Source organism: Lygodium microphyllum, chromosome 25 (genome assembly GCF_053477565.2).
Source record: "Lygodium microphyllum isolate KBCC chromosome 25, Lygodium_microphyllum_v1.1.10, whole genome shotgun sequence".
In the NCBI taxonomy this organism is placed as follows: Eukaryota; Viridiplantae; Streptophyta; class Polypodiopsida; order Schizaeales; family Lygodiaceae; genus Lygodium; species Lygodium microphyllum.
In genome coordinates this window covers 29209146-29230142 of record NC_141159.1, presented here as the reverse complement: position 1 = coordinate 29230142, position 20997 = coordinate 29209146, and the positions used below count along the sequence as shown (strand labels likewise).

At 41.1% G+C, this 20997-nt stretch overlaps 1 protein-coding gene across 1 annotated transcript; it reads left to right on the top strand.

The window, feature by feature from the left end:
• The first annotated feature begins 17387 nt into the window (after positions 1-17387).
• On the top strand, positions 17388-18734 carry LOC148014021 (uncharacterized). Its single transcript, XM_087667088.1, has one exon. It carries the CDS (start codon positions 17479-17481, stop codon positions 18337-18339), a length of 861 nt encoding a protein of 286 aa, XP_087523214.1. The 5' UTR covers positions 17388-17478; the 3' UTR covers positions 18340-18734.
• Positions 18735-20997: the final 2263 nt, after the last annotated feature.

The window sequence follows — 20997 nt, the reverse complement described above, 5'->3', positions numbered from 1 at the left end:
CAGTGAGCCTTTGAGGTCCTCCAATTCCATTGCATCATGAATATGCCTAGCAATCTTTCTTGCTACCGAGTAGACTTTCTCCAGTCAATAAACCTAGATGTTTCCAAACTCTAAAACCTTGTCAAAGTATAAGGCAAGTGAATGTAAAAATATGCCATGATATAAAACACACAATTTTGAGCTTGATATGTAGAGGCCACGTGGATAACTTCAAGTATTCCAATTTCTTTCTCAATGTGTATAGTCACCAACTGCCTCTTAATTTAAAGTGACTCTCTAATATATGGGATTCCCCTTCACACTCTCATCCTACTCCAATATTTGGCCATTCTATGGGTGCAAAGCAATGCCAATCTTATGGTTGCAAAGAAAGAGATTTGGTTTTTAAAATTTGATTTTCTAAACAAAGTACGAAGCCAAACTAATGTAAAGCATACATATGTAGTCTAATATATTGAGGATCATTTTTAGACATTAAAAATGAGTTATCAACATAAGCTTGAGCCAAAATTTGTCTAGGGCCTAGCAATTGCAATCCATGTTAGACTCCCAAGTTTATGAATTTATCCATGCTAAACAGGTTCTTGGCAATAATATGTAATAAGGCACCAAGTTGGCCACCTCAATAAACAATATCCATGATGGTTAAAGATCCTTAACAATGATGCATCTGAGAATTGCATCTATAAATAATAAATAAATTACGTGGTTTAATTTGTTGGGGGTAAAGGCACCTTCGCCTATCCGCCTATGTATTATTACATTGACAGTACCCGCCACTGCACACTACAGGTGGTGGGCACCCGTCACCATCACTTTATTCTTTATTCTTTTAGTGATAGTTTGAATAAAGGAAGTCCCAGTCACACATTGTGACTGTTGGAGTTCCCATTTGGTCTCTCTCTCTCTCTCTCTCTCTCTCTCTCTCTCTCTCTCTCTCTCTCTCTCTCTCTCTCTCTCTCTCTCTCTCTCTCTCTCTCTCTCTCTCTCTATTGCTCTCCCACCATAGCTCTCCCATGCAAGCTTCGATCCTTCTCACCTTTTAACTGGTATCAGAGCATGAATTTATGACTACTCGAGCTTGGTTCGTGGCATCTTCAACTTCCTATTGATTATCTACACTCATTGGGTCTCCTTCCCGGCAACCATATCTGACTCCTTCAAGGTCCAATCACTCCTCGGCTTCCCGAGTACCTACCCAGCCTATTTGGGCACCCTCAAGGAATTCCTTCAGAGGTATTGGAGCTCTCTTTTGTTATTTTACTTCAGTCCATAGGTTTTGTGAAGCAGGGTAGCTATGTCCTCTTGCTTCTTGTGATGCCTACTCTCTACCAGTGACTTTGCCCTTCAAGAGAGAGCTCCTAGGGGTCCTTGACTACTCCCCCAACCTTGCCGTGACCTTGCCCAGCCCTTCCACAGGCCCCAGATTAGTTTGGGTTGGCTTAAAGACCTTCAAAACAATTTTTTTTTTTACTTCATCCCTCCCTTGCCACTCATTGGTAGCTTGAAAACACTTCATTTGACACTTGGGAACACCCCCTTGATGCTCAGCATTGGTGGTTATCATTGGCATTGATTTTTGGATTGATTTACCTCAATCTAGGACTATTTTCCACAGTCCACAAGTAGCCACAAACAATGTCACATCAGCACTTTATATTTATGCTTGGTTGGCATTAACATTGGTTGCTCGGTGGTCCCCAATGCTCCCCGAATGCTAGGGGAATGTATGCCTATGATATGAGATGCTTTTGGGACTAAATTTACTCAGTCATTGACTATTTTACACAGTCCACAAGCAGCCCAAGCCCTCTGTCATTACACTTTATGATCATGCTACATAGCCATTTGATGCCCAATTATGCCCGGTTGGTGCCTATACATATAGGAAAGTATGCCTATGGTTTGTTGTCTATGGTTTTGAGCTTGGATTGAGCTAAAGCTCTTTTGCTTATGTTTGGATATGCCTATTGGATTTGGGATATGCCTTGGATGTATACATTGATGTAGTGACTCTAGGGGATCGACATAGAGCTTGGATTTTCTCTCGAATCATTGGTTGAGCTTGAGATCGCTTTACATAGCATTTGGATATTCATCTTTGTTATGGCATGTACTTTGCTTATGCCTGACCGGTCTTGACATACTTGCCTTATGCCATTACTACATGCCCATTACATTATTTGGAGTTGGATGCTATTGAGCCTTGCTTTGGCTTGACATTTGATTTCCTGGAGCTTACTTTGGCTATTTCTCAGCTTGCCAAAGTTACAGTTTGGATGTACTTGATGTCTATGGATGCTATGTACAGATGCTACACGGCCTATGTGCTCATGAGGTCTTATTGATGCTTGATCTTGGATCTTTTGGCAATGGTGCTATCATATGCCCTTGTTGAGCTTCTTTACTTGATATTTATGGATTTGTTGCCAGTGGGAGCATCTTGATATGCTTGACAAACATTGAGCAGGTGGTTTATGCTACTTGAGCATTCGAATACTTGAGACTGGGATCTTCACTTGGATGTTGCATGGTTGATATGCCGTGGTTCTCACATAAACACAATATTATTGAGTTTGGGAATCTCCCAATTCCCATTTTTTGAATACTAAAAAGATGGCACCTGAACATGCCCATACATTTCTCAAAACCATATGGTGTGACCTATCATTGGGAAGCGCTTGAAAAATGGAATCTATTGAGCTATAGAACACTCGATTTGGAGTTATAATGTTCAAGTTATGAAAAATCCAAAGATTTGACCATGTGTCCCAAACTTATGGGAAATTCCCATATTTCCCAATACGGTGTTCATATGTACTTGGGCTGATTTGGGCTTTGCACTTCCTGATCATACACCTCTTTGTGTTAGGTCTTGCCAATGTTGTGTACACTTTGCCCTATTACACAAGGGGTGTGCCGACTAACTGACAGATTCATTTGACATGCTTGGGTGTTTGCTCGATGACTATATGATTGTCACATGCTTATTTATGCCCGCTTGATGCTGGTTATGCTTTGATAGTCAGTGGTTGACTTGGTGCATTCATTTTTCCTAGAGTTTGTTCTCGTTGTACTTGGCTCTAATTTATTACAACAAGAAATTATGCATGGGCTAACGTGGAATTTTCACGCTGAATCATCTTGATTTTATGTACTTTTGATGGTCTTGGGTGGATGCTGTTTTGCCTTGGTTTTGGTGGTATTTTGGCTCTTTATTGAAGAAAAAAACAAGCAATTTTGAACTGTCTGTACCATTTTGGACTGCAATATGGCATCTTCTTCCACTGACAGTGCTATCTTCAACATCACTAAGCTTGATGGTATGAATTATGCCTATTGGATGAGCCAAGTTTGGCAGGTATTGGTGCAAAAATCTCAGATGATCAAGCCACTAAGGATGCATGGCGAGTAGCCTGAAACTATGACTGATGACGAACGGGATGAGCTTGATGAGTTATGCAAGTCCACCCTCATATTGTCTCTCACTGAATAGGTGCATTACAATGTGGTTGAGAAAGCACAGAGTGCTTGGCAGCTTTGGGATAAAATTAAGAACCTCTATGACAAGAAAAGTCCAACAAGTCAGATGTATTGGCTAAAACAAGTTATGGACTTGTGCATGAAGGAGAATATGACAATTTTTGCTCATTTGAGCCAATTCCATGCTATTCTCAAGAACTTGTCTTCGCAGGGCATTACCTTTAATGATGAGAATACTCCATTGTTTTTACTTGGGACTCAGAGTGAGTTATGGGATGTATTTCGCACTGCCTTATGTGCTCTTGCTACTATTTTGAACTTGCCAGATGAAGAGAGTGCTCTTCTACAGGAAGAGATCAACCGTAAGAACTTGGATGCCTCTCGTGTGTCACATGCTTTGACTGTTAAAGGCAGAGATGGTAATGGAAAGAATGACTGTGGGTATGGATGTGGCAGAGCATTGCAAAAGTCTAGGTCTAAGTCGCCTGGTAAGTCACACAGCAAGTCTCTGGGAGAAATGCTAATGTGACATGTCATCATTGTGGCAAGAAGGGTCATATATGCCCACAGTGTCACGAGTTGTGTAATGAGAAGTGCAAAGAGAAGGGGAAAGACAAAGTACAAGAAAATTCCTTTGATTGCAACATTATGCCTGCGAAATCTAGTGTGAAAATTGAGGAGATAAATGTCATGTAGGCTAATGACTCCGATGGGGAGTACATACTTGCAACTAGTTCTTGTGATTCTATGCCGTTGACCGAAGTTCACTCTATGTATGCGCAATGATGGCTTTTGGATTCTGGTGCTTTATTTCATGTTACATCATGCTGTGAGTGGTTCCATTCCTACCACACTGTCTCTGGTTCAGTTCGCTTGGGTGATGACATGTCACTTGCTATTGTTCGCATTGGGGATGTACGGTTGTAGTTCTCTACTGGCATTACTTTTCTATTACAGGATGTACATCATGTACTTGCGCTTACACGCACTCTTATGTCTGTAGCAGGGCAACTTGATGATGTTGGATTTCATGTTTCATTTGGAGATTCTGCTTGGAAGATCACCCATGGCAGACTTGTGCTTGCTAGAGGTGCCAAGTCTAGCAGCCTCTATCCTCTTGTAGTTGATGGGTCCTCTGTTGACCATGTTTTGTCAGCCAATTCCATCCCACATGTATCTCTTTGGCATGCCTGTTTGGGCCATATGTCCTTGAAGGGAACGAAAATGTTTTCTAGTTCTTGGCAGTACTTACCGCCCCTTGATTATGCATGTTTTGATTCATATGAGCATTGTCTTTATGGCAAATAAACTAGGAATATGCATAAGAAGTCTAGTAGGACACGCATGGGTGAGCCCCTGGCATTGGTACATTCGGATGTTTGTGGGCCCATGCCTTGTCAATCTATGGGTGGTGCAAAGTATTTTGTGACATTCATCGATGATTTTTTGCGTAAAGTTTGGGATTACCCCATTAAGCTTAAGTTAGATGTCTTGGTTGTGTTTCAGAGATGGCTTATATTGGTTGAGAACCAGACTGGGCATAGGTTGAAATGCCTTAGGACTGACAATGGGGGAGAATATGTGTCACGTGCCTTTGAGCAGTTATGTGATGAGAGGGGTATTAAGCGTCAATTGACCACCCCCTATATCCCACCCCCCAAAATGGTTTGGCTGAGCTAATGAATAGAACCATCCAAGAGCATGTACACAATATGCTTAGCCATGCATGCCTACCACAGAGCTTTTGGATTGAGGCAATCAGTACTACTGTGCATATAATAAATAGATCACCTTCCAATGGTTTGGATTTCTAGGTTGCAAAGGAGATATGGACTGGGAAACCTCCACTGGGAAACCTTCGTCTTATGCGCATCTACGTGTCTTTGGATGTGAGGCATTTTGCCATGTGCCCAAGGACAAGCATAGTAAGCTGGATCCTAAGAGTGTCAAATGCATTTTCCTTGGCTATGGAGATGCATGTGAAATGGATTACCACCTTTGGGATCCACAGGTGTGGAAAGTCATCCGCAGCCATGATGTAGTCTTCCATGAAGACAAGATGCATAGGCAGCCTGAGAAGGTGGTTAATATACACAGGGTTATATTCTTGGAGGAGCCTCGTGCTCCAGTTAGCCTGCACAACCAATTGGATAGCCTACAACAGTAGTTGGTACACATGGCCAGGGTATTGGACAGGATGCTAGACATGCAGCAGAGCCTGCAGTGAGACGGTCTACTAGAGCTAGATGTCTACTTGATAGATTTGAGCCCTCGATGCATTATGTCTTGGTTACAGATGTAGGAGAGCCTCTCACCTATGATGAGGCTATGCGCAGGGGTGACAGTCACTCTTGGGAGAGGGCTATGTAGTCTGAGATGGACTCCCTGCATAAGAATATAACTTGGGATTTGGTTTCCTCACTTGCTCTGGCAAGAAGGCTTTGCCATGCAAGTGGGTATATAAGCTGAAAAGTACCCCTAGACACCCCAAACCAACTTATAAGCAAGACTTGTTGCTAAGGGTTTTAAATAGGAGCATGGAGTTGACTTTGATGAAGTCTTTTCTCCTATGGTCAAGATGACCACCCTACGCTCGATTTTGGTCTTAGTCGCGAAACTTGACTTGGACATGTATTAGATGGCTGTCAAAACTGCATTCTTGCATGGGGATTTGCATGATGAGATTTACATGGAGCAACCTAAGGGCTTTGTAGAGCCTGGCAGGGAGCACCTAGTATGCAAGTTGAAGAAAAGTCTTTATGGCTTGAAGCAAGCACCTAGGGAGTGGTATCATAAGTTTGATGCCTTTATGCATTCACAAGGCTACAGTAGGAGTGCTATGGATTCGTGTCTTTACTCGAAGAAAGACCGTGATGGCTCATTGCTTTATTTGGTACTTTATGTGGATGATATGCTAATAGCAGGGAAAGATCATGATGAGTTGGATGCTCTTAAATCTCAGCTGAAGAAGAGCTTTGAGATGAAGAATTTTGAACATGTCTCTCACATTCTTGGTATGTGCATTAAGTGCGATAGCAGGCATCAGGGACTACTCTACCTCTCACAGAGGGAGTACATTCATAAAGTCCTTGAGCGTTTCCTCATGCAAGACGTGAAGCCTATTGGTTGTCCATTACCTTCTTATGTGAAGGTTTCACAGGCCAATTGTCCGCAGACAGATGAGTAGAGGGCCAAGATGGCCAAGATCCCTTATGCATCAGCTGTGGGCAGTTTGATGTATGCCAATGATAGCCACTCGACCAGATATTGCCTTTGTAGTTGGTGTTGTGACACACTATATGGCTACACCTGTCAAGAAACATTGGGATGCCGTAAAGGGTATCATGAGATACCTCAAAGGCACAGCCAGATACGTGTATTTGCTATGGAAACCAAGATACATGACTTGTGGGGTACACAGACTCGGATTATGCAGGACATGCAGATAGTAGGAAGTCCGCTTCTAGCTATGTATTCACCTATGCTGGAAGTGCTATCTCTTGGATGTTCAGGGTTCAAAAGTGTACATCTCTCTCTACCACTGAGACCAAGTATGTTGCAGCTACTGAGGCTTGCAAGGATGCCATATGGTTGGGTCGTTTGGTTCATGACCTTGGGATTGATTCTATACCTACTTTGCATTCGGATTCTATGAGTGCTATTCACCTAGCCAAGAATCTGGTCTTCCATGCGAAGACAAAACACGTTGAGGTGAGGTATCACTTCATACGTGGGGTCGTAGAGGACAAGTCTGTTGACCTTGTCAAGATCTCCATTGACAAAAATCTTGCCGATCTACTCACGAAAAGCCTCACTACTAAGCGCTTTGCCTTCCTCAGGAGATTGATGGGCTTTGGATGAGATGACGTTTTTCCTCATCCTGTTGTACATGTGTACATTGTACTGTCTTTTCTTTTTCTTTTCACTCCTCATTGGGGCAGATTTGCCTTTAAGTGGGAGGTTATTGGGGGTAAAGGCGCCTCTACATAGCCACTCATGTATTACTACACTGATAGTACCCGCCAGTGCACACTGCAAGTGGCGGGTGCCCATCACCATCACTTTATTCTTTATTCTATTAGTGAGTGTTTGAATAAAGGAAGGCTCGATCACACATTGTGACTATCAGAGTTTCCATTTGGTCTCTCTCTTGCTCTTGCTCTTGCTCTTGCTCTCCCGTGCAAGTTGGAGCTTCCATGCATCAATTGGCTCCCTCTAGGTGATCCTTCAAGTCTATCTAGTGCAACACTAAAACAAAAACCATTAAAAACACCTAATCAAACAAACATATGGCCCTCTTGTCCTAACGAAATAAACCAATATAGGTTATACGATGTCCCCCCTTGGAGTGGTACTAGATATACAACAAGATGTGCCATTCCAAAAGGAGAAATTAGGGCTCTCAACCCTGAACTACGTGCATTAAATTATGACTCATATCTCTTGTATATACAGCAAGAGGTGTATGCATAACATGTCGATGAACAAGCCTATGGGTCCAAGTTAACAATGATAAATGGATCTTGGCTACTTTTTGCATCACCCAAACTAACCACCACCTGCCATATAAAGCCTATGTTCAAATAATATTCTCCATGATTGACTAGGTTCCATCTCATCATGATCGAGATATATCTAATCCAAGACCACAATTGAAAATGAGGCCTTCTTCATAAGCATAATTCACTAATGAATCAATAAATTGGTTTCAATGTCATGGAACTAGTTGAAGAGACACCCTTTCAAACTCGCTGTGACGATCAAGTCTATAGTAGCACGATAATACATATGAAGGATGGGATTGCATATTGTATATATCACATTAATTTGACTCAATATCAACTAGGAAACCCCCTTCACTAATAAATATTAAATATCTCCTTTAGCAATGTTCAGTCCCATTATCAAGGCTTTATATTCTGCCATATTGTTAGTAAACCCTAGCCCAAGGTAGGGAGCTAATTTTATCATGACTCTACGTCAGGGGTCTCTAATGACTACCCCAATTCTCCCTTTCTTATTGGGACACTTGTGTTGGGGGTAAAGGTACCTCCATCTAGCTGCCCATGTATTACTATAGTGACAGTACATGTGCCTGCACACTACATGCGACGCGAGCCCATCACCATCACTTTATTATTTATTCTTTTAGTGACAGATGAATAAAGGGAAGGTCGGTCACACATTGTGATTGTTGGAGTTCCCACATTGTGAGTCTCTCTCTCCTTGCTCTTGCTCTCCCGCCATAGCTCTCCCGTGCAAGCTTCGATCCCTCTCACCTTTCATAATTTATGGAGGCCAACAAAGCTAGTCTTTTCATGACCTGAGAGGTGAAATCCCATTTAATAGCTTCAAATACTATTACCATATATTTTAACATGAATAGAAAATTATGTTGTATGTATTTGGCACACTCAAGAACATTGTCTACTTTATCATGTATTTATACTACCTTGGGACTTGAGGGTTTCATTGTATGTAAATCCTCTATATCATGTGCATTCAAGGCCTGTTTATAAATACCCTTGTTTGTAAGATTTTTCCAAATAAAAGATACCCCTTTTCTATTCAATTTGTAAATAACCCCTTTATATGACATCCTTCTATATGTAAAAAATGTATAAATTTTCTATTTTAGAAAACCATTATTTTAAACCAACGTATTATGCTTGCATATGTACGAGTGACTCCCTTGGGATAGGTCCATATTGTCTCACATGGAAGCCTATATAGAGGTGGCATTTAATGTTTTGAACTAACATTTTAGTAGTAAAGTTGTATATGACAAGCATGAGTGTAATTGGTCTCCAATTATTGAAACTCTCAAATAATTGATGCTTTGGGGTCGATGTAGCTATGCCTTGTCCATCCTTCGATAAGTTTCATTGTTGCTAAGCATGATTGCTAATAATCAATAATATATATTACAAGTTATCCCAAAAAATAAGGAATATCTCCATTGTCAATCCAACACAACCCAACAATTTCCATTTACCAAAAGTAGGCAAAACATATTCTCTTAACTAAGCATTTGTAAATGGTTCCTCTATGTACTCAACTTGTCTAATTGAAACTCTCAAATAATTTATGCTTTGAGGTCAATATAGCTATGCCTTTTCCATCACCCAATAAGTTTCCTTGTTGCCAAGCATGATTGTTAATCATCAATATAAGATATACTACAAGTTGTCAAAAAGTAAGGAATATCTAAATGGTCAATCCAACACAACCCAACAATTTCCATTTAACCAAAGCAGGCAAATCATCTCTCTCAATAGAGCATTTGCAAAAAGCTCCTATATGTAACCAACTTCTCTAAGAGTGATATTATGAAGAAAGCTTGCATAAGCATCAACAATGTCTCTCAAGAGAGGGGGAGCAACAAACATATGTGTGCCCAACTTCTCTAAGAGTGATATTATGAAGAAAGCTCGCACAAGCATCAACAATGTCTCTCAAGAGAGGAGCAGCAAACATATGTGTAAGATGTTACGAGGATATTACATGCATCCCATTTCCATTGCATGCTTTGTTTGAATCCAAAAACCACTACTTTGCTTCATTCAATGATGGTCTAGTTCTATCTTCCCAAATGCAAGCCTTTGAAGAAGACTCTAGAATAGCACTTTTAAAGCTCTTGCTTATTTATTTTTGCAAATGGATTATTTTTCTTAATAAATATTATGCCTCATGGAGGATATGTTGCCTATAGTGAAGTATCTACAATGTATAGCCAAAAAACATTTTCCTTTCTTCAAGAAAATACAAGATTTCCATGGTCTTGTAGTATGGCCTACATTCGCAATATGTTGCAAGCAAAGTATGGCCTTTCTTCAAGTGAATACTCTTTCCGTAGTCTTGTAGTATTGCCTACATTTGCAATATGTTGCAAGAAAAGTCCAAGTCCATGTGACCACGTGCAATGATAGGATAAATGGAAATCTTAACCATGTTTATGATAGTTGATGTGACAAGTAATTGTTGTTAGTTTGGAACAATCATTGATGTGCAAGTAGTTGTACATCCAATCGCATGTTAAATATAATTGCTCTTATTATGTAACAATCTTTAACGTGCAAGTGGTGGTACATGAAAATGCATTAAAAAATATTTTCTTAACTAAAGTATTGCATTTTTAGTGAAGGACCCACCTATATTTTGTATGGGAGAGCCATATTGTCATGCATACAACATGTGTCGTCTATCCAATCTAGCCCAAAATTTAGAGAAGGTGTTATAAGGATAATAAGTAAAGCTTATTGTATTTGGCATCATTGAAAGCACACAAAGCTACAAATTCACAAAGCACAAATCCGAACATACATTAGATTGCCATTCATCAACCATAATGATCACTATGAGTAAGCTATTGTTCCAAATTGTATCATTTTTTACTCTAGGAATCATTTCTACATAAAGATATGAGAGCTAGCAAAGTAACACCTTTAGCCAACCAAACTATGTTCAGAGTATTTCTATAAACAAATGCATCCGAATGTAATGTATATAGGTCTATAAAAACCTCCATCTATAGCATATGACACACTTTATTGGACCAATTATTAGGAATGGAAATTCATACAATACATTAGTCTCAAAGTCATCATGAACATTAGAACTAGAAGGTTGACCCAAAACATTCATATACACAACTTAAATCCCTTTTTCAAACATGTATAAAGTTCACCCTCATTCAAGGTGACAATCTTTCTCGGAATGGGAAAATTACAATAAGGTTGTTGACACCATGTCCATTGGGTAACCTCTTAGGTAGTCAAGTAGATCCACTAGCATCCCAATCAACTCTCTTCCTCACCCCAACTTGGATTACATAGTCAATCCCCTAAACTTGTCTACTTAGGTCCATGATGTACCCCAAGGGCCATATGGCATGTCTTTCTAACGGGCTGATCCCACACTTGGTTCATAATGAGTGATAATTTTTTCTTGTCAAAAGCAAGCATAACCACCACACCATTTGCCTAAAATGGGATTGACTTAGGTTCTAGCTTCTATCAAATGCTTTTATGATTCCATTATCATGGAAAGGCCACCTTGCTAATGACGTCTACCCATCCATAGGGTGGGGATCATTGAGACCTTCACACACTTGCTTTCCACCCACTCATTTGCCATAATCTGATTTCCTAATCTCACTACCACATTTTGATTAACATATATATTCCTTTACTCCATCCTCATTGCACTTTGCTAAAAGCAAGCTACTTAGCAAATCAACATTGCACAAACGATCTTTTGCTAACCAAGGAAAAATCGAGATACTAGTTTTCTTGTCTTTTACTATAGGAGATGCCAAGTCCATGGTCTGAATTTCCTTCTAATAAAGGTGTCATCCTTCTAGCCCATCTAGTAGGTATACCCTAAGGGACCACCCACCTCATCCTTGTTGAGAAGTAAGCATGTGAACTCTCCTTATACTAGAGAGGATAAGGGTAGCTAGGTGTAAATGAACTAGAGGACAGGGGAGCAAGGGAAAACCCTAACCCTAACTTCTCCAGAGGCTATATAAACTGCCTAAAGGTCACTCTCACAGTTGAGGAGAGTGTACTAGTTGTACCTTTGAGCAACTTACTATGGCAAGATCTTCTTGTACTTGAGCTCTCTCTCTCTCCCTCTTGTGCACACTCTTTCATGCTTCCAACTCTAATTTTCCACATGGTATCAAAGCCACCTCTCATCCTTCAGCTTCCCTTAGCTTCCTTACATCATTAAGTGCACATGAGCTTTTAACTTCTACCTCTTGCCTCTTGACAACCATAGCCACAGCTTGACCCACCTCTGTTGGATGACCTAGGGAGAGCATTTCAGCTCAAGGTTCCTTCTGGAGACTTCATCCCCAGCACAAGGCACTTCAGCACAGCACGTCAAATGTGGAGATTGGGTAGCCAGGAAGATGTCATTACAGAAATCGTGAATCTGGTGCAGATTTCGCAACCTCCAGTTCAGCTCCTTGGTATGGCCTGTAGTGGGCACAATAGTGGCTGCTATCATGGGTCTTTGTTAGCCCCCCCAATGTCCATCTTCCTCTGAGAGGGTTTGAAGAAATTCCTCCTTTGCCGGCTGCTGTGAGCAAAACCCTAACTGTGGGTTTTTGGCAGCCATAGCCAAGAAGCTTCAAGCTTCCTATTTTTTCAATTTCTTCAATCTATAATCATTAATAGTGATTCTAATCACTGAAGCATATGCTCTGAAGTGTGTTCCTTGTGAGTAGCTCAAACACTCAAGGGACATCATAAGTTCATCGAGAAGCATAACTTTAATACTGAATATCTCACCAAGCTTGACAAGGTAATACCTAAACATCTCAATCTTGAGATGAGTGCTTGCACTGAAAATGCATTCAATGACATGAGTACTACTACCCTATGAATATTGATGTGTTTGAAATCTCCTTAGACTCTTCATCAAGTGTCGAGGTCATTAATTGACCTTGCTCAACCAAATGCTCGTATACTAAACCACAAGGTGGGGAGGAGCTAGAAGTCCCAGTCAAAGTTCACCTCATTGAAACCTAGGAAAATATTCGAAGAACATGACTACCAAAATCTTATCTTGAGATATTACATATGTATGATTTCCAACCTTTTTCATCTTTACAGCTTTAAAGTTGGTTATCATTTGTAGGGCTATCAATTCTACTATTTGGTTCGTACTTGGCCACCTGTAAAGGACTAGACACTACCATTGCCTAAGGTGATAGGTAAGACCTTCCTATAATGGCCATGGCCTATGTAGATGTAAGACCTCAAATCCGCAAGTTTAATGGAAAAGATTTCCATCCCTGGTAAAATATAAAATAATGGAACGAGGCTACTCGCCCTTCATAAAAGGGACCAAAGTTATTGACCTATCAAATCCCCTTGATGTAGAAGATGATGAAAGATCTCAAGCCATCATCATGCTTCATTTGGATGAATCTTTAATTCATCATATTGACCAACTCTCCATTGCAAGGAGAAGTGGGATGAGCTTGAAAGGCTTTATGACACTACAGGGAAGAACTCCAAGATCTTTCTAAAGATTGAGTTTTTTAGCTTGGAGTATAAATAGGGAGAAGCTCTAAGTTAGTTTATTTCACATATGAAGGGGCTCATGGCACAGCTAGCCTCCATTCAAGCACCAATTCATGATGAAGTTGCTATTGCCATCCTTCTAAAGTCTATAAAAAAGGCCTTTCCAACCCTTATTACTACCCTTACTAATATCCCGAACCAAACCTTGGTAAGTATCATCCAGTCATGCTTGGATGAAGAGAAGAGGAACCATAATGAAGGTGCTTCAGCATTTACTTCCTGTGAGCAAGTGTTAGTCCATATAGCTTCTACAACGTGCTCCTTCTATCATAAAAAAGGGCATATTGTAAGCAATTGTTGGAAGAAATATCCTAACAAAATGAAGTGCAATAAATGCAAAAAGATTGGGCATATCACCAGTAAGTGTCCCAGTGTTCCCAAAGTACCTAAGGAATTGGAGGCCAACTTTGCCTCCCAATCCACAGATGATTGCCTCTTTTGAGTCTTGTAACACTCTCTAGCTATAACGATCTTTTGTAGCCCGAGTTATAAATGCATCTCATTGTGGATTAAGGGGGGGCATCCTATCATGCTTTATCCAATGCCACCTGCCATTGGGGGGGGGTGTTGACAAGTAAGCATGTGAACCCTCCTTATACTGGAGATGATAAGGGTAGCTAGGTGTAAATGAATTGGAGGATGGGGGAGCAAGGGGAAACCCTTACCCTAACTTCTCCAAAGGCTATATAAACTGCCTAAGAGTCACTCTCACAGTTGAGGAGAGTATCCTAGTTGTACCTTTGAACAACTTACTAAGCAAGATCTTCTTCTTGTATTTGAGCTCTCTCTCTCCCTGTTATGCACACTCTTTCATGCTTCCAACTTTGATTTTCCACAATCCTAAGTAATTAATGAGGTAAAGAAGTAGCTAGTTTCCCTCATTTGACCTAATATGTAAGCCTTTCACACCTTTGAGGTGTGTTAAACATTAGGGGGGACTTGAACACCACAAAGCATGTGCCTACAACACTAAGCAACTTATTCTTAATTTTGTAACCTAAAAAGTAGTAGCCTGATTTACCCCACTGATATCCATGGTCCACCCCAACATTATTCTCCAAAGCATGATGGATGCCTTGGGTAATCCCTAACCTCACTAACACCCCTTTGTAGCTACAAAAGCACAGGGGAAAGTTGGTGTGCTAGAGAAAATAAGTTCAATAAACTTCTAAGCATATTGTACAAGGATCTTTATAAGCTCATTATACTAGAAAGTGTCAAAGTAATCTTCTTGGTTGCCAATTTGTACTTACTTTGGATGTTAGGTGGGGTTTTCTCCTCACTCAAGTTGAGGGAGTCCAATAATGGGCTTCTTGGCTCACAGAGTTTCGATGAGATAATTGTATCTCCTAAAGGTTATGAGCTTGGGGGATAGGGTATTGGCATGCGAGAATATTGAATAGAATCAATTCATCATCATGGCTAAGGGGATATGTTGTAAGGCTGACTATAAAAGCTCTTCTTGAATTATATGGGATTGGGATCCAAGGGCTTATCCCCTTATCCTTTGTGTGTGTGTGTGTGTGTGTGTGTGCATGCATGCGTGCGTGCACGTGTGCTATACTTGTCACAATTTTGTGTGTTTGGGGGTAAAGAGACTAGTGATTAACTATTGCTCCCCCCTTTTTACTTTGTCCTCATTATCTTCCTTTTGCTATAATTAAAGTCAATAGCCATCCTCTTCCAAAAAGCGAGGTGTTAATTTTGGATTTGCATCACGTTGTATTGATCAAGTGATGGCGATAATGGTGTGACATCTTTGATCAAGCCATTGATGGTCTAGATTATGTTTTTTCATGAAATGTTGAAATAATTTTAAAACTTTATTATTATGGATTCATAATTCTTTTAAGCTAAAGGCTCAAATAAGCTAAATGCTTGAATAAGCTAAAGGCTGGAATAAATATTCTAGGGGATGGAACATTGCATCCTCCCTCCCTTAAAGAAATCTAGATGTTATCATCTCGATGAGAACTCATTGAGTCCTTTTGCTCACAAAGCCCTTGCAAGTTGCCAACATCAATCAAGCACCTTTCTCCCCTCATTTAGCATTATTGTAATCATGCTCACTTATACCCTTATTTGGAGTCTCATGTTCATAAGATTTCTAAGGGGTTCCAAGATTTAGGAAAGTGTGCTTCACCCACTACTCCTTAATGATGCAACAAGGGGATGATGTGAATTACCCATCTCCACTCTCCCCACGAATATAGCATGTTTCATATCAAGGTGCTTCTATTGGCACCTTGTTACCCAATCCCTATCATACTAAGCATTGCTAACCCCCTTTGAGTGGCTCAATCAACATTGATTCCGAATAGAGTCATAAGCATTCACAATGTGCACTCGTAACATGAGACATTGGAGGTGTGTGATTCAAACCATGGACATGCAATGTTAATGATTTTTCAAAACACTTCATATATACTCACTCTTAAGACTTGGCTAAAGCAAGGTGTCATGTAGCATGACACCTCATGAATGTGTGTGTAACACATCATATACAAGTCCATCATATCATGGTTTTTAGGGAAAGTGGGGGCTAGGACTCACATGCAAAGCCAAATACACAAGGAAAGAATTCTTAAGGTTGAAGAGTGAGGTCATGACGTGCAGAAGAAGCATTTCCAATGATATCCCTAATGTTGCTTAATGCACGAAAGTATCCCAAGGAAAGAAGAGAACTACAAAAAAGAAAACCATATGGATTCAACAAGAGACAAGAGAGGGAGAAGGTGTTGCCACCAAAGTGAGAAGACTCCAATAGTTCATTATCCAAAATTTAGCACATGGAAAACAACAAATTGTAACAATTAGTACAACAGTCGTAGTAAGATTGTTAGCAAAAATCATTTACATGAACCATCAATACCACCATAGAAGAGCAAATACAAAGAACAAAAACCATGGAATGCAAGAGTGGGAGGATAGAGACTTAGTGGAGATTTGTTGTGTAATTATTTTGGAAGCAATGTGCATAGGTTAGAAGTAACCAAACACACTAACCCTTCCCTTTAATTGAAACCAAACGTGTGTGTGTGTGTGTGTGTTGGGGGGGGGGGGGGGGGGGGGGGGGGGGGTGGCTGTGGCTTCACTCTTAGGCCCATTGAGAAAGATTGAAGGCTCACTCTCTTAGGCCCATTGAGAAAGATTGAAGGCTGTAAGGTAATCTATAGTTCTCTAACATTGTCAATCAATCAATCAAAGGCATGCCTTCTAAAAGGTTTTTAGGACGTGATCGAGTCAACAGGCCAGTGACATAGTATTGAAATAACGGTGCTGAATTGATGTGGCATAGAAAGCCTATACTAGTGCCTATTGGGTGCCACAATCGGCTGCCTCGCGAGAGGAGGAAGGGAGAGGTCGTACAGCTACGTCATGCTGAGGGCTACTTTTGGCCTGTAATTAATAGAACTCTGAACTTGTTGTGCGATTCCGGGTGCCAGAGACAGACACACGCAGAGACAGAGAGAGAGAGAGAGAGAGAGGGGGCCCCGGGGGGCACGTTTCCATTTCTCGCAGCCGCACTTCTAAACAGGGAGCATGCCCAGATGTAAAGCAGAGTGTGGACAGTGGAATTGATTGTCTTTGGAGAATTTTATGTATTTAATCATAAAACGTTTGGTTAATCATTTACTAATGTTAGACTCAGAATCTGGCTTTGGCCACAAAAGTCGACCCACGAAAGAGAGAGAGACTGACAGGGAGAGGGAGAGAGAGACTGACCAGTGACAGGGATAGGGAGAGAGAGAGTCTGAGAGGGAGAGGGAGAGGGGGGAGAGAGAGAGAGGGGAGGGGCTATTTAGGTATGCAAGATTGTCACCCTAGGTGGGGAAGTCCTCTGATGTTATTGGTTTCGTGTAGTGAGAGATAGAGAGAGGAGGAGAGAGGGAGGGTCCCCATGCCCATGAACAGGAGAGGAGGACTGAGCATCCTGTTTTCTCAGCACAAGACTCCATACCTTTGCCACCCCACAGAATCTGCAGATTGGAATCCCCTGCAGCCCACCTCTCATGCTGGGCGCCGCCATTGCCACCCCCGCCTGCGCCAGGCACAGCCTGCGCCGGTTCAACAGACCCAAGAAAAAGAAGAAGATTTCAGTGAAGAGGATGTCCTGTTCTGCAGTAGCGATGCAGATGCGGTAGCAGAGCGCGCTGCACCACCCGCCGACATCAAAGTTCGCCGGTTCCATGATGCTGCTGCAGCAGCAGGCTTGTGGGCATCCCTTTGTGGCGTTGCTGCCACCTCCTCCTCTGAATCAGAGGTGCTGCTTGTGCATAGCACCACTGGCGGCGGCGGCTGCAACATCAAAGGCAGCTGCAGCTGGGTGTCTGCAGTCAATTCTGCAGGGCATGGCATAGAAATCGTGCCTCCACCGCCCCCACCATGCTCTCCACGGGGTGAAGGTGCAGACTATCCCGCATACTGGGCTGAAGATGAAGAATATCCTGCAGTGTGCACATGGCAGCAACCACGCTTGCAGCATGCACGGTCAGCCCCCGTAAGCGTGCCGCCGCCCTCATATAATTGTTACATTGAGATGGTGATAGGAGATACAGGGGGAGGAGGAGGAGGAGAAGAAGAAGAAGAAGATCAAAGACTTCCCCCACATGAGCTTCTAGCAAGACGCGGCGGCAGCGGTGGTGGCGGTGGCAGCAGCAAGACCTCCTCTTCTGTGTTCGAGGGTGTGGGCCGTACGCTGAAAGGCCGGGACCTCAGCCGCGTCCGCCATGCGGTCCTCAAGCAAACTGGTTTCATATGATAGGCAACATAGGTATCATCATCATGATTATCATAACCACCTTCCATTGCTGAGGTCTTCTTGCCCCACCCGCCTCCCCCCCGCTCTCTCTCTCTCTCTCTCTCTCTCTCTCCCCCCGCATGCACTTCTAAGTTGTCATAGAACCTTCGGAATAAGCCCATGGAGAGTCACGGAATGGCAAAGAAGAGCAATCAATAGTTGTCAATCCTTGATACTGTGTATACGTTAATGAATCTCATGTCCAGGTCTCTCTTCCTTCACTCATCCCATCAGTTGCATCTATCTTTCTCTTGGATAGCTGCATCGCTCGCTCTCTCTCTCTCTCTCTCTCTCTCTCTCTCTCTCTCTCTCGCGGAATCTATGCCTAATCTTCAATCTACAACCCACTATGCTACCTTACGTTATATCTCTTGGAAAGATGCATCTTTCTTTCCCTCGGGTGATACAAGTAATCTTCAATCTATAGCCGCTCTCGCTAGGTGTGTATGTAATCTCTGGTTATATTCTGCTCCATCAATGCCTATCTTTACCGTTTACCATATAGAAACAAGAGCTAATTTGTGCTTGTTTTCTCCAATAAATTTGTAGCTATAAGATTAGGCTGATAAACACGCACTATGTGGCTACACATTCATAGGGCCTACGAGTGTCTAGATTTGTCTATGCTAGGATCTAGTCTCCACCGAGCTCATGGATGCACAACCATATTTGGGTTTGTGTATGCTAGGACCTGTCTCCATTGAGCTCACGGATTCGCAACCAAAACGAAAACTAGTTGGGAACCCAAGAAAACTTGTTTTGTGTTGATAGCAATATTTTTAGATGTCTTAAAATGTTATTTGTCGTAGGTGAATGATCAATTTTAAATTATTGGATAATGAGGTGGTTTGTAAGCACATTCAAGCATGGTGTGATCTTGTTTTAGGTTTGAAACCCTTTGTGACTAAAGGAGCCATATTGGAAACCACTTTTATTGGGGCATTGAGCCTGAAACTACTTTGGCGCACTAATGGGATGAGCCTTGTTTGCTTGCTCTTTCCTCCTCCTCCTCTGGTGGTGTTTACGTGCAAAGAATATTGGCATAATTGTTGGAAGCTTTCTTATGAATTCCATCATGTTGATCATCCTAGATTCTCTCAAAGAGGGGTTTGCAATCATTTCTCTTTGTGAAAAAGTGAAGTGTAAATTTTCCTTATTTATTACATTGGTGAAGGGTTTAGCTCTATGAAGGCATCTTCAAGGGTCTCATTGCCTCTAGTTGGGAGATAGAAATGCTCTAAATTTTGGTTGTGTCACTTAGTCTTACTAATACCCCTACACGAGTCCTTGTGCCATGTGTGCCATCATCCATGTAATTTGAGAAATGAAGGTTTGCTTCCAATCCAAAGAGACTATACTCTCCAATAAATTTTCTAGTTGGTAATTGGTTGAGTAAATGTCACAGAGCAAGTAAATGCTTACATGCTTGTTAAATAACAATGGTTAACTTGACAATTACATCCTTCATTTTACTTATTTATCAGTGTCCTAAAACATGTGTTTCGTTACTCGTGAGCGGTAATCCTAGCCTTAAAAAGAGTGCAAGATGAGGGAGAATCAAGTACTAACAAGCTCATCTTCAAGAACATTTTTTAAAAATGGGCTATGTGCTTGGTTTGTGTTTTATGTTTTGCAAGGTGCTCTTCATAAATGGTTAACTTGACAATTACATCCTTCATTTTACTTATTTATCAATGTCCTGAAACATGTGTTTCGTTACTCATGAGTGGTAAGCCTAGCCCTAAAAACAAGTGCAAGATGAGGGAGAATCAAGTACTAACAAGCTCATCTTCAAGAACATTTTTTAAAAATGGGCTGGGTTCCAACCCAAACTTTATTAGCCTCAAAAACTTTTGAGTGTTTTTTGTCTCATTCATCATTTGAAAGACCTACACCTGTTTTGCTTAGATATTGCTAAAAGCAACTACAATTCAACAAGATTAATATGATTCATAATGTAAAGAGTTACAATTGCTACATTAAGTTATTGCATGAGCTGCTATTGTAGTCAAAGTATTGTGTACTAGTTATATTTGAGCATAGAAACATCAACTTAACTCTTTAGGTTCATTTTGTGTTCTACTTACACTACTACCAACACTTGCATGGTATTTCATCCCTTTATAAAGAAAGTATAATGGTGTTTACTTTTGCAAGATCTTTTATACTCTACTTTGTGATGTGTTATACATCACATGTTAGTTTAAATATTCCTATTGATTGCAAAAGGGTTGTGAAACATCATGTAAGGCACTGATGCATGTCCTATTGTGGCTATGGAAGCTGCAAATGCAACATGGATAAGTGTTGGTGAGGATGTTGCAAGTTCTAGTTCAGTTTGTAATTAATACTAGAGCCTCACTTGCTATTATTGAGAAAATCCATCAGGTTAGCAAAGATGTGTAGGTTGATGCCTTGATTCCATTTTGTGTTAGATATACCATGATGATATACCCAAAGAGGTTTAGAAAACACTTCCACCTTTATATCAAGGAAGAAGTGAGGTTCACATCACCTATTTCCTGATTCCTATCAAGGTTTTATATTGACCCTTTCTTTGATGATGAAAGACAATCCCAATGCTTTGTCATTTGAGAACTTGGATTTGATTTTTCCCAA